The sequence below is a fragment of the Hemibagrus wyckioides genome, linkage group LG04 (genome assembly GCF_019097595.1).
Source record: "Hemibagrus wyckioides isolate EC202008001 linkage group LG04, SWU_Hwy_1.0, whole genome shotgun sequence".
NCBI lineage: Eukaryota > Metazoa > Chordata > Actinopteri > Siluriformes > Bagridae > Hemibagrus > Hemibagrus wyckioides.
The window spans coordinates 10600512-10615075 of NC_080713.1; the positions used below are offsets into that span (position 1 = coordinate 10600512).

A 14564-nucleotide genomic window follows, 5' to 3' on the forward strand; every position below is an offset into this window, starting at 1 on the left:
TGGAGGACATATGCTGAAAGTCAAACAAATGTGCAAGCTCAGCCCTGACAAACTTAGGCCAATTGTCTGAAACCACCTCATCGGAGCTTGCACATATAGCAAGCACTGCTTTTAATTTAACAGCAACTTGTGAGAAGGTCAAGACCTTACACCAATGTAAGTATGTTTGTTGCATTCACACAAGTCAATTGGCTGTATCTTCCATGGTCTAAAGGGGTGATGAAATCTTTTGTCTGTCTCTGTCTGTCTGTCTGTGTGTGTATGTGTGTGTGTGTGTGATATCTTGTGGCAGAACTGAAAATACTCAACTTTCTGTATTATTGCAGAAGAAACCCCAGGCCACCACACTAATGTTTGCATAGTCTTGACATTTGGCCAAACCCTGTGGTCAATCATGTATCTTGACAAGCTTCTTCTAGCCCACAGCTGCTATCATCGGCTGTCACTGCAGTAGCCTGCTTCACATAGTAGACTTTCAGCACTGAAAAAGTGGACAGATCTGTTTGATGTATTGAAAAACTGCCTGTTGAGAATGTTCCAATGTGCAAGCTGTATTTGACTGAAGTAGCTCAAACAATTGCTAGCACACTGTTGACAGATTAGAAATGTACTTCCCAACATAAGTGACCATGCCAAGAATACTTCTCTTTGACATTCTGTGGTGGTATGAGTACATGGATAGCTCATTTCTTTTCTAGGTCTGGTCTCAACTCCACAACTCACTACGATTAAGGATCTGGAGTCATTGCACAATTTTCTGTGTTCAGCTTCAATGGCTTTTAATGCTAAATGAAAGTTGCTTAAAGGTATGTGTTCAAAAGGGTGTTGTGAACATTATTAGTCTATTTCTTGCTGCATCTAGTGATATAAACAGTGACATACCTTTTGGTTTTTTGCAGGTAGACATTGTTGAATACCTTTTCTGTAGCTTATTTTTCATTTTTCCACATCTTCCTCTTTTAAGTTTTGTTTTTGCATCTGTTTTTTTTTTAGATTAACTGATCTGGTTTGCTGCTGGCTTCATGGTGAGTGCATAAAATGACACAATTATTACAAGGTCTAGTAGTAGCTGATAACTGATTGCTGCAGATGACCTAATAATAACAGATTTTAGGAATGTTTGTATCTGTTTGTTTGTATCTGTCATAAACAAGATAGCTACCTTTGAAAGATACTTGATTTTTTATTTTTTTTTTTAAATCTTTTTCTCAGTCACTCTGTTTTCAATCAGACACTGTCTGATTGCTCTGGGATTACCAGACATTACACATACACACACACACACACACACACACTACCAAGTCATTAACAAACTCCTAAATAAAACACTTTTATAGCTTGCAGTAAGTAATTGTACATCAAACACCTTGGAAAAATAGATGTCTCACACATGCACACAAAATACTTATAAAAATACACACATCTAACACAGACAGAAACAGACATGATTTCCACCATGTATGTTCAATACATACTAACATCTTAGAATCCCTTTATTCCCGTTGGAAGATAGCATTCTGGCTGCTTTCTTATGCTACTAATATTAAGGCATTTTAAAGGACATGACATTAAATGTATCCATGTTAGTAAAGCCAATCCCATAATTCTATTCATCAGGGCTGCTGTCAGATGTCGATGTTGCTTATATGACAATCCTATATCAGTTCACTTTTGTTGTATACACAACTTGTGTAGTCAATATTAACAGTGGCAAATGACGTACAGACAGAGCACCACTTTACAACACTTGCAGCTATGCTCTGAAATCTAGTGGAAAGCCTTCCTTCAGGTCAGGTGTCCAAATACCTTCACATAGCTTTGGTAATAGGTAATACAGTGTATATAAAAAGTTATGCCTTCTGCATGTGTAGAAGTGTACGATAGGCACCGTTGTGTCTGCAAGTTGCCAAAAGGGCAAGACAGTGTGTGTGTGTGTGTACGTGTGTGCCTGTGTGCGTGCCAGGCTGAAATGAGCTTAGCACACCACGAGAAACAAAGCAGCAGGTGAAAGGAGGGGAACACAAATCTGGTAAACACACAAACACACACAAACTATGCATGCCTGCACACTCACACAGGTGATAAACATAAACCCAGGAGGAGGTTTTATCAGCGCGAGAGCAGCCTTGTTCTTCCTGCTGCCATAAACACAATTTATCACCTGCATAAAAATATGCCTTCACACTGGCTACATCTAATTAAGAAGGAAAATTTGATGACAACAGAGAAACAGACTGAGCATGAGACTCCTGAGGATGAGGCTGGCAATAATATAATGACTGACATCCCAACCAATGTCCGTCTCTCCATTCCTTTTAGCTCATCCCCCTTTCCTATGATAATATATTTACATTGGCAGCAACATGCTGCGCTAAAAAGTCTGGTAGTCATTTGTTTCTAATAATCCTAGTCAATTTCCATCAAGTGTTTGCATGACAGTGAAAACATAACTTTGCATGACAGTGAAAACGTGACAGATAGTAGTAAAGATGATTTACTTTCTCCTGTTAAAAGACAGCACAAGACAGCAAAGGCATACAATATGCTTTTGTTTACTGACACACTTACAGGATAGACACGATGTGTGAAAAGGCATGTGGTCTCATGCGCTATATTCTTACACTTTAATTTAATATCTGGATTTATCTACGATGATAATGTCTCAAATCAAACACTAATATTTTAACTGAAAACTAAACTGAAATTATGTTAAAATGTACTTATAACTTTAATGAAACCTTTTTTTTGTAAAGCTGCTTTGTGTTGTAGATTTTTCACAACAGACTTGATTTTGAAAGAATTCTTTGGCCATGAGTTAAAATCTTTGGTCTTAGATTGCTTGTTTCGATGTGCTCACTGGCAAATGATCATGTAGTGTATGAAATATAGGTTCAATCTATATATATATGAAATATATTAATATATACAGTATATATGTCTGTATATTTTTTCAGTTGTATTTTTTTTTGTTGCTGCACCATAGGACTGAGTGAAACACAATTTCAATCCTCGGTATGTCCTGTACATAAGAACATGAGAAATTCTGGTGTGACCTCTAAAGAACCTGATATTGATACATTTAGTACACTCCTCTACAATAGGTGTTGTGTTTTGCCATCTATACTTCTTTCAGTCAGTAAGAACACACTGTACTGTACACTGCAATTCATCAATAAACAGGATGTGAGCTATCAACAAAACACTGGTGGTCAAAAGCAAAGTTCAGAGATCACATCTGATGCATCATTCTTAAAAAAACAAGCTCAAGCAGAGGTGGTGTAATACGAGACCATTATTTTCTTATAAGACAAGCCTAGGCAAGCAGCAATAGCCCTCTAGTGAACAGAGAGTGGACACTTCTGAGGCAACAAAATATTCTTAGAGATGGAGATAAAAAGATTAAAAAATAGAGAAATATGGGGGAATATGTGGAGCGGGGCATACAATTAGGGGCAAATTAATTTTTTTCTTAACAAAAGCCTTAAATCAAATTATTTTGGATTTTTATGGAACAGCACTACAGATGGTCATACACAGGCTGGGGTTGATGGCTTTCTAGCCCAGATTGCAGATCATGCAGTTGTGCAGATTCAAGTGATTACACAGAGTAAAATTCCTCCTAGATTTGTCATAATTTTTGATTTATATTTGATATAGCAGGGACTGATAAAGTGAATATGAAATAGTTGCAGAGGTAATGATTGAGAAAAAGATAGAGTATTTACTCTAATATCCTTTTTTCCTTAAAATGTCTTTTGAGAAAGAAAACTAAAAGTAGACAGACAAAGCAAAATGTATTTAATTACACATACTCTACAGGGTAAATGTACAAATTCAAAATGTGCCTCTGTCCCAACCATTATAGAGGGCACACTATTACGACATTGATGTTGAGCTTGTGATATAATTCAATGTTCAGTGCTAATACATTTACTGAGCAACTGATATTAGATTTTAGCCAAGTCTTCACGGATGTTGAGATAGAATGAAAAGAAAATAAGAGATAACAATCCCAAAAAACACAGCAGAGTATGTTAGTAAACTAAAAATAATTTTTAAACATGAACCAGTTCCATTCAGCAGACAGACAGACAGGTAGGTAGGTAGGTAGGTAGGTAGGTAGGTAGGTAGGTAGATAGATAGATAGATAGATAGATAGATAGATAGATAGATAGATAGATAGATAGATCCAGTTCTTGGCTGACAGGAGGGGAACCTGATGTATTGTAGCTAGCGAGTGTAAGTATAAATCATTGAATCATTGAGAAAGAAAGAAAGAAAGAAAGAAAGAAAGAAAGAAAGAAAGAAAGAAAGAAAGAAAGAAAGAAAGAAAGAAAGAAAGAAAGAAAGAAAGAAAGAAAGAAAGTGTTTGGTGTAGCATAGCCTGTTGGAAGAGCACAGACTGGCACACTCTTGTTACACATCATACAGCAAAACTAATACAGCAAAAGAGACACACTTCAGATCACATGCCTCAAGCACAGATTTGGCCCTATCATTACACACACATACTAGAAGACACCAAATTATTTAGGCTTGCTTACATTTTATACCAAGTTACACACATAATTTGGGACACACGCACACACACACACACACACACAATAGCCCTAAGCCTATGCACATGAAAATGCTCAATGCTATTATACTTAACTTGTCATGGTAAAGGGATTTACAAGCATGTATTCAACTTGAGCTGAGAGAGGATATGCAGAACATGAAGAAAGAGAAAAGGATAAAGACAGGGAATGGGAAGAGACACAGGGACATAATCAGGGGACTACTGACATTTCAAAGCAGCATCATGTTCATTATTTATGTGTCTTCAGTTTATGGATTTAGCATTTTGTTATTTTTATTGCTAATTTCTTGTTAAATTAGTCAAATTTTGTTAGATTCCAGGAAATGCGGTCTTGTATTAACTTAACGTATTAACTTAGCAAATGACTAAAGCAATATATATTTAGCTATCTATCATGGAGTCACATGGACAACTAAAATCATAATATAATAAATATTATAGTATTCTAGTATGGTATAGACAGAACCACAATTAAATATATAAATAACATTCTATTAATCCCTGTCAGGGGTTGTAAATATCACATTAATAGTACATGCCCTAGGACTAACAGAAAATAGCATATTTAGTGCAGACATCCTGGAGCAGCATACCTCTATGTAATGCACCTGAAGAGTGTGACACATCAGAATTGTGGCCAAGCATCTGGCTCACATGTAGACCATGGTGATGATGGTGATGATGAAAATACCATAGGGTGTGTACCTGGCATGACAAGGAACTGTGACTCCAGCACAAGGAAAACACCCCATGCTGGGATCTTGCATGACCATAGGGGACGAAGGTGCCTTATCCCTTCATCGACTTGAACATCAACTCAGATAAGTTCAGGAGCCCTCAGTGATACACCAAATATGATTCTGCAAAACATGTGATGTAGACCGGAACCTTTCACTGTCTATCAGTCCCTGCAGGCAGGCTAATAAACTGTGCAGTGCAATGGATCCAAATAATGGACTGAAAACCATTTGCAGAAGTTTTCACCTGAAGTCATACAAGCCATTAAAAAAAAAAGATTTGGGAAGTTTCCACATCCAAAAGTAGTCTTGTCTATTGGCTAATGGCCATCATACCCATGTACTATGGGCTAGTTTAAGATTATTGCTTGTTCTGCAAAATCAGTGGTGCAGGTAAGCTGAACAAGGGTGCTTAATCTGTCCATTTAGGACACCACATCTACCTGAGGAAGAATCTGCCAGGGTGTTCCAACCATTACTAAGAGCATCCATGGAAACAGCAGGACTCTGCTGACTAATGGCTAAATTCTGTGCGATGTTGGCAGAAACAGCAATGAAGGCAGAAGTGTTCTGCTGCACAATTGTGCCATTCTGGGTCATGTTCCAAAATCTAGTAGAAAGCTATGAGGTTTATATGTTAACTGACAATGTATAGTAAACCCCTACTACATACTCACTTCTACAGCTTTTTGTTTAACTAACAAGGTACATTTTTCCAGTCATGCTAAGATGAACTAAAGACTAGTTTTTGCTAGCAGTTGCAGGCATATTTTATAGTGCAAATAATAGTTACATTAGGGTTGAGCATATGAATTCATATCTGCACATGAAAAATTTATTCCTCTTTTATCATTAAGGCTAATTATGTTGCAGAAAAAGCTACTACAACTATATGGTTGCAAAATTTTAAAATATGTTTAAAAAATTAGCTGTCTTCAGTTCCATCTAATATAAATAAATTTGGCTCAGTGTTCATCTGTTTGAACTCTTCTTCCAAACAGGTGATGGTGAGCAGATCCTCCTCATCCTGTTTGAAGTGTGTGATCTCAGCTTGCTCCACACTCTGAACCTCCAGGATCTCCAGAGCGGCACGAGAAATGGGACGAGATGCACACAAAGGACGAGAAACACTCTGAGTCACTGGAGCAGAGAGACCTAAAGGGAATGAGAAGATAAACACACATGATTTAACATGATTTAAGGACTAAGAATGTGAAAAAGCAGACAAGAGTGAAAGTAGGTGAGATTAGAAAAGAAAATCAAATACTGGATATGACAACGATAAAAAAAAAAAGAGAAGGCAGGTTAAAAATAAATAAGGAAACATAGAAGCGACACCCTGAAAAGGAAAAAAAAGACAAGAAAATGGAAAAAGACATTAAACACAAAAGAGGTGATGGAAAGAAAAGGAGTAGAGTAGTGGTAGGATAAGAAAGAGAAACAGAGAACAATGTGGTATGACAAAAATATAGAGAACAGTATAAGAAACTGAGAAAAATTATATATATATATATATATATATATATATATATATATATATATATAATTTTTATTTATTTATTTATTTATTTTTAATGGAAAAAAAGAGAAACCTGGATTGAAAGAGTAAAGAGAGGGGAATAAAGGCTTGAATAGAGGGGATAGGGCTCTGCTGTGAAGGAAGTAATAGTAAGTAGAGTGTCAGGGAGACAAAGAGATAGACAGACAGTATGGAGTAGGAGGTAAACGAGTGACAGAGGGTCAGCTGTGTTTTTGCCCCTTAGATCTAATCAAATAGAGCAGCAGGAGACTTCTGCCCCCCTCAGGCAATCACACACACACACACACATGCACGCACACACACACACACACACACTGTACTACAGTACAAACTTATTAAAAAGAGAGAGAGCAATGAAGGATACACTGCACACACATGTACTATGTTGAACATGTTCTAGATACACATAATATATAGGGCTTGCACTGTGATCAAGTTGTCTCTTATTAACTGTAGGACTATTAACTTTAGGTCTATTTATTTATTTAATTTTTAAGCTTGTGACTGTCTGCATCTGCACTCTTGACTAAACATAGATATACAACCACACATAGAATTTTATTTGAATTTTTACTTCCTTCTCTTTTTTGTGTGACATTTTACAGCACATGAAAAATAATTAAATTAGCAAATCCAGCACAAAATCCTGCACAGCCAGATGACAGTATGAGTAAAGTGTTTATGAACAAATTTGAGTGCCTGGTGGTTTATTTAGGAAATGACATCTGATGGCTAAAATGAACACTTTTCCTGCCAAATATAAACATATTGTTGAACTTTTTGTTTACTATTGCCTAGTATCTTTGGCCTGGTTTTGAAGTTGAAATTAGTTGCTTTTGACAGATTTGGAAATGTGATCACACATCAGTAAAGATGTATTTTGAAGCACATCAAAAATACCAGGTGTGTATAAATGTAAATAATTTTATGCAGAAGAAAAGTAGTAAAGGATGTAGAGATGCTTTGTTCCATAAATATGACATTTCATTTCACACCTGATAATGTACATTCCTAAACCCAGGCACTGCATATTTGTGCTGTCAGCAGCAAACATGATCAGATAAATACAGTTTATGACCACTTTAAACAATGGCTTGTCTTGCTTTTTTGAATCAGTGAGGAAAAAAGCACAGATCTTCCATTCTGCACCTAAGTAGGTATTATTATCTTTCACAGCATTCTATTTTTTTGGCCTTTTTAAGTTTGTCCCATATTTGACCAGGTGTTTGTTGCCATAATTTTCTCTTCTTGGTCTCTATTCTGCTGCTGATTCAGGATGTGTTCTTGAATCATTGAGCAATAATGCCTCTAAAATGGATGCTCCATGGAGCAATGATGCCTCTTTGTGTGTGTGTGTGTGTGTGTGTGTGTGTGTGTATGTGTGTGTGTGTGTGTGTGTGTGTGTGGTTTGGCTGATGTATTAATCTCATCAGCTCTGCTTTAATCACAAAGTGAGGGCTGTAGAATGTGTTATAGTAAATCACATCTACGGTGAACATTTATGTGTTTCCAGCTGTTGTGTTTGCTGTTATTAATGTCATCGGTGCAGTGATCAACATTCTGCCAGACTAAGTGGATGAAGCATCAGGTAAACAGTGTGTACAGCCTTGGTGAAGAGCTGCTGCATGAAATATTAATCAGATCTTGACACTAAATCCAGATTAAGTATCATAGAGTGTTTAATGTGTCCACTGGAGGAGCATTTTACTTTTCTGTCATACTAAGTTACTTTGGAAAGATGTAATTTTTCTATTTGCCTGGAGAAAGTCATGTGCTTTCCTTGGGCCTCATTTCTCCATCTTTTAGTGCAGTCATGTGTAAATGTTTGCGTAAGCAAAACTGAGCAAAAAAATTCTACTGGATTTAAAAAGTTTCAGAAACGCAGTTTTTCTTGATGTTTTGTTTTTGTAACCAAGTGAATATGTTGATGAATGCCAATTACATGTACAATACCAACCATATGTACAAAACACAGGTGATTTGCATTTGGTGGCATCACAAAAGACAAAGCTCATACAGCTAAAATGAGAAGCAAAAGGCAAAAAAAGAGGTAGACCTTGACGTTATTTTGACTCTCTTCTATGACAATGAAAAATATATATTTTTTAACAGTGTAACAACATTTCAAAGCCAAAATGTATAGCCAAATTATGGAACAGATTAATTACATGTGATTTAAGTGAAGTGAAAAGAAAATGCTTCATATTAAAATAGTTTGAAAATGAAAATAACCTATACTGTACAGTGCTGTGAAAGGGTTTTTGCCTTCCTGTTTTTTTTTTTTTTTTTTTTTTTTTTTTTGCATATTTGTCACACTTAAAAAGATTTTAAATGACGATTTCATTTATTAAGGGAAAAAAAAACTGTCCAAACCCACCTGGCACTACGTGAAAAAGTAATTGCCCGCTCCTGTTAAATCATGAAAGAACTGTGATTAACCACATTATTTTAGAAAGCTGAGTTAAATTTCACTAGACACCCAGGTCTGATTACTGCCTGTTGAATCAAGAAATCACTTAAATAGAACCTGTCTGAAAAAGTGAAGCATGCTTAAAGAGCAACACATCATGCCGCGATCTAAAGAAATTCTGTAATATAAAAATTTGTTTGATGATCTGAATCTTTTAAGTGTGACAAATATGCAAAAAATAATTAAAAAAAAAAAAAACAGGAAGTATTTTCTGTAAAAACCTTTTCACAGCACTGTATATCAACTTTAACCAGGTGGCCCTGGACACCAAGCATCTCACACAGAGAGATTGTCATGTTTAATTGCTTTTTGCATTTTTAGTTTGTTTGTTTGTTTGATTTCAAAGTGACTCTTTGCCAAAAATCCCTTGATAGCAGTAAGCGAATGGTCTGCAGTATGCTTGGGAGTACACAACACGCTGTGGCTTGAGATATACCAGAACAGTCACTTATCAGTCAGAGAAGATGCCTCAGCAAATAAACTTATATACTGCCTTAGCCTATCTACCTTTTATACTGCAGCATTTTTAATTGAATGCCTTGAATTTGCTTTTAGATGCCACTGTGTGGAGTTACAGTTTATTATTTTGCTGAAACTTGAAGAAGATTTTTGAATTGGCCCCGCCCTACTCGCCTCAATTGTCTCTGACATCTCAGCTGTAGGGAATCAATTCAAAATATTTCAGCCAAATGCTGCAATTACATGCTTTGAAAGCATAGTTGTTTTTTGGGGGGTTTTTTTGGTTTGTTTCTTTCAGTTCAATTGCTGATGTTTCCATTAAAGTGTATAGGAAATACATAAGATATATCACACCTGATTGCCTCTGAGATGGCTCCACTTTACTGATTTGTGTAACAGATCTTGAGGTGATGTTGATTGGCTGGTTGTTATCCACTACACCAACAAGCTTTGCCTCTGAGTCATGTTGGAGGCTGCTCTCTGGCCTCCAGATGCTATCAACTACAACGAGAGAGAGAGAGAAAAAGCCATAAAGATACAACACACTCAGATCCGACCCTTAGCAGCTCTGCATGTTACAGCCAAATACTCAAAGTGGAATACTGCAAATTGTGCATAACTTAGATTAACATTTGTTAATTATTTTATTTATATAAGTCATGGACATACTATAGTTTTTCTTGAGTTTTAGAAAGTTGAACACAGAGCCAGACACTACACATTAAAGGAGCAGAACAGTGTACCTTCAGAAGAGGGAGGGAGGGAGGGAGGGAGGGAGGGAGAGAGGGAGGGAGGGAGAGAGAGAGAGAGAGAGAGAGAGAGAGAGAGATGCATGCAGAGAGACATGTCTCTGGGGTTAACACATGTCTCCTTTCTCTGTCTTAAACACTGGCTATAATTAAGCCATTTTCCAGCTCAGTGGTCACTGCCCTTGTCACTGTGCTCAGGGGAATGCGAGCTAGAGTGAAAGACCAATAAAACCCATTAGATCATGGCACTCTGAGGAATAGAAAAGGATGAGGAAAAAGAGTGATTGATATATGCTGAAAAGAAAAAAGAGAGGAGGAAAAAGCCGACACTGCTGACAGGGAAACATCACTCATCTGACCTTTCCTGCCTCTCATTAAGGCTGTGGTTTGATACATAGCATCTAAAAATGAGGCCATTAGAGTTCTGTTTGTCTCCATTGACTTTCTTCATATTGTAATATTGGCAATCGTAGAAAGTACTAATGGAAATATTAGTGTTTACATTCTAACTAATGCTCTCTTAAGAGTAGCTCATTAAGCGTGCGGAGAAAGGAACAGGGGAATAAATGGATATTTGAGAGCAGTATAATCTGCACAGTGGCTGTTACCCTGCAGTATTTTATTGGACAATTCATCTAACCATGGAATAATTAGGGTCTGAATAGCGCAGTGCTATAAAAAAAAAATAAAGGTTTTAATTATTAATTTATTTAAAGAAAAAAAAAGCTTATAAAAAAACATCATCTGAAGGAAAAGTGGCTTGATATCAAATTCAAAGAGCTGATTTAATTTCAGTTATGAAATACTAATATAAATATTGCTTGAATGCTTTATTAAAGTATAAAAGTAGCATGGCATGGAGTGCTGTGGATATAAATTTAGGGTACTTTATTCCAGTTCTCCTCATACATATATCAAAACATTAGGCAGTAGGTGGACTGGCTATTCTACAGTGCCTTTAGGTATGAATGTGTGCATGCCTGGTTGCATTAGTTTGCTGCTTTAGTATGTGTTTATTTAGTTTAGTTTGTACAAAAGCATACTGCTGCAAAAACAGTCACTGTTGTAACTAAATTTACAACTCTTTCAATAAACTGGCATGGCAGATGCACGCAGATGGTTAATTCCACAAAATGAAAAATATATTTTGAGTCTGCCATATGCCTAAAAGGAAAGGCTTTATACATAATCAAAAGTCATTGCAAGTCTTTGTTGGGGGCTTACACCTAGGACGAATGTGTCACTTACAGTCACCTTCTTATTCTCAGTCTCTAAGATTTACAGAATATTTACGATTCACATGGCAGTGAAATGTCAACCTTTTATTGTTCAGTCCACTATGTGATGGCTGCTAGCTGTACCACAGTTGACTTTTCTGTAGGTTTCCCTGGTAACACCTAGTTACAAGATACATAGCTATTTACAAAACCATAAATTTTTTTTATTGTGAATAACAAGTGAGCCAGCAGTGAATAAGCATACAACAACCATAGCATAGGGTGGCCATTTCGTGTCTTAATTTTGTTGCAGCATATGGTTATTTTGTAGAGTTAGGTGCAAAATTGCATCTAACTTTAAGAGATATTTGTTGTAAACTAAATGTTTTGAAAAATGTATAAACATTAAATATAACAGATAGTCAAGGTTAGGTTTCAGTAAAGAATGGTTTCATAAAACTATTGAAAATCTAAAAAAAAAAAAAAAAAAAAAGATTGATACTTTTCATACACTCTAACACTAATGTTTGAGTAAATGGGTGCTGTGGGTATGAAACAAAGTATTAAACAATACAACATGTCACCTGAATCAAGGTCTACTTTGCCTCAGGGCTTTGGGTGAGAGTAATCTTCCTTAAGTTTTATGATTGATGACAGTTATAAACACACAGAATGAACACATTTAAGCACATTTTAAAAGATGAATGAGAATCAGACCAATAACAGGACCTCTGGGTTAAGAGACAGAGTAAATCAGTGATAGGATGATATGTGCTGAGCTTCCTAGACTGAAAAACGTCCATCAATATTGTATTATTGTCTCAAACCTCAAGTCTCAGATGGACATAAATTCTCTATTATCTCATCCTGTACCATTTTGGCCAAAAATAACATAAAGCTTAAGGACAGAAATAGTGTAGTAAGGAGTAAAGAAAATCCAGCTTGTACCAAACTTCACTGAGTTACAATCTGATTTGATTTTGAACATGTACCTACACACACACACACACACAATAACATGAGCACAGGAAGTGTAGAAGTGCTTCCTCAGCTAATGCATCCTCTGTTTATATCACAATATTGCCTACAGTCTCCGGTGGACATTATGTGTCCCACTCGACTGACAATAAATGACTTTTTCTATATTACTTATTAAATGGCTCCACACCATACAGAACAATAACACCAATGAAAATATAACACTATTGGCAAAATGGTAAGATTTTCTACTCAGTATCTATAATATAAACTTATTTAATAAGCTCATTATAAATTAAATGCTCTGTTTTTCTCATACACCAGGTGTGATGAAATACTTTGTACTGACTGATTATTGACATAGAAAAAAATGTAATTCAGCAGAGAAATTTGGACTGGTTGTGATAGTACTGACCTGACATAAAGGCTTCTGTGTTTGTGGAGAGTATCTCTGAAGAAGTGTGTGATGGAGCCGGACTGAGGGGAAAGGACCTGGAATTTAGCCCCAATGTGAAGAAGCCATCTAGGCCTTGGTAGTTTGTGGAAACACTGGTGTGTCTCTGCGCTAATGAGCTTACAGCCTGTAATACATGGAAATATATTAATAATCCTGATCACCTTCATTATTTTTACCGTATATATTTTCTTACACATAAAAGTAACACTAATACCATGATTAGAAAAGTCATTTACTTGCACAGTGTTGAATGTAATGGTACAGAAAAAAATTATATGGGTACAAGATGAAGAAAACGTAAAACCAAGCTGAATAAAAGCTGATGCAGTTGTGTGCATAGTTGTTTTTTGTTCGTTTTTGTTCTTTGTACATAAATAAACTACGATACATAATTTGTACTTAAATGAATCACTTAAAAAAAATTCAAGCTACCAAATTTGGCACTTTCAGAATAGGAGGGATGAAATTTTCTTTCCCTCCCTCTCTCTCCCTCTCTCTCTCTCTCTCTCCCTCTCCCCTATCAATCACAGTTACTCTAGCTTAATCTAACCTAGGTCTAATCTTGTGCATCAGTATCTCATGTTTTCAGAAGAGGGTACGTCCCGGAAGCACATTAGCCCTCACAAAATTGTTAGCTGTCATATCATAGGTTACAGCTGGCTGATGTGTGAGACATGGCAGGATTTTGTGCTCAAAAGCCTTCACCAGCTGGATGTATCAAATAAACCCTTTGGATTAATGCAGGCTATATTAAATTTCTGCTGTCATTGCAATATAGCAGTTTTATACTGACGTGAATTGCTGATTCTTTTAAAAGGCAGATATTGAACTACATACATACTGTAGGTTGGGTTTAAATAATTTTTTGGGGGAATTTTCGTCAACAGAGTGACACTATTGTTTGTCACTGACCTAGGTAATTTATTCAAGATTAACACAGGCAAAAATCAACAGGGTGCTCTATGAGAGTGGTGCCTCATGTCGGTGATTTAAGGAAATGAGAATTGTCTACTTTGTCATTGTTACCAGGCTGTTGTCAATTTGAAACAAAATAGGCTTGGATGAGATAAAAACCTAAAGAACATGAGCTAGACAAAAGAGTAGAAATGAATTGTCCCTGACTAGATATTTAATTATTATTTCAGTTTTCAGTAGAAATAAAGTGATCAAATATCAGTAATATCAAACTGGTAGTTTCACTATATCTAAAATAGTATCACAATGAATCTCTAAAGAAAATGAGATAACATTCGCAAATAACAATTTAAAGCACACTGAAAATTGAACTGGACACACCCTCAATATATCTTAGTAAGCCATGCCCACAATCCATACCTTAAGGGATACCAAAAGTACTTTTGAGTAGTAACCAGAG

The 14564-nt window shown here is 36.2% G+C and overlaps 1 protein-coding gene across 1 annotated transcript in view; it reads right to left on the minus strand.

Annotated features, from left to right (window-relative positions):
- Positions 1-3783: 3783 nt before the first annotated feature.
- The window catches only part of zbbx (zinc finger, B-box domain containing), a 51948-nt gene continuing 41167 nt past the window's right edge, over positions 3784-14564 (minus strand). Inside the window, exons 16-18 of the mRNA XM_058386899.1 lie at positions 13148-13313; positions 10143-10289; positions 3784-6474 (exon numbers count right to left, since the gene is read on the minus strand). Coding sequence (XP_058242882.1) covers positions 6245-6474; positions 10143-10289; positions 13148-13313 — 543 coding nt within the window. The 3' untranslated portion in view covers positions 3784-6244. The remainder of the gene's footprint in view (positions 6475-10142; positions 10290-13147; positions 13314-14564) is intronic.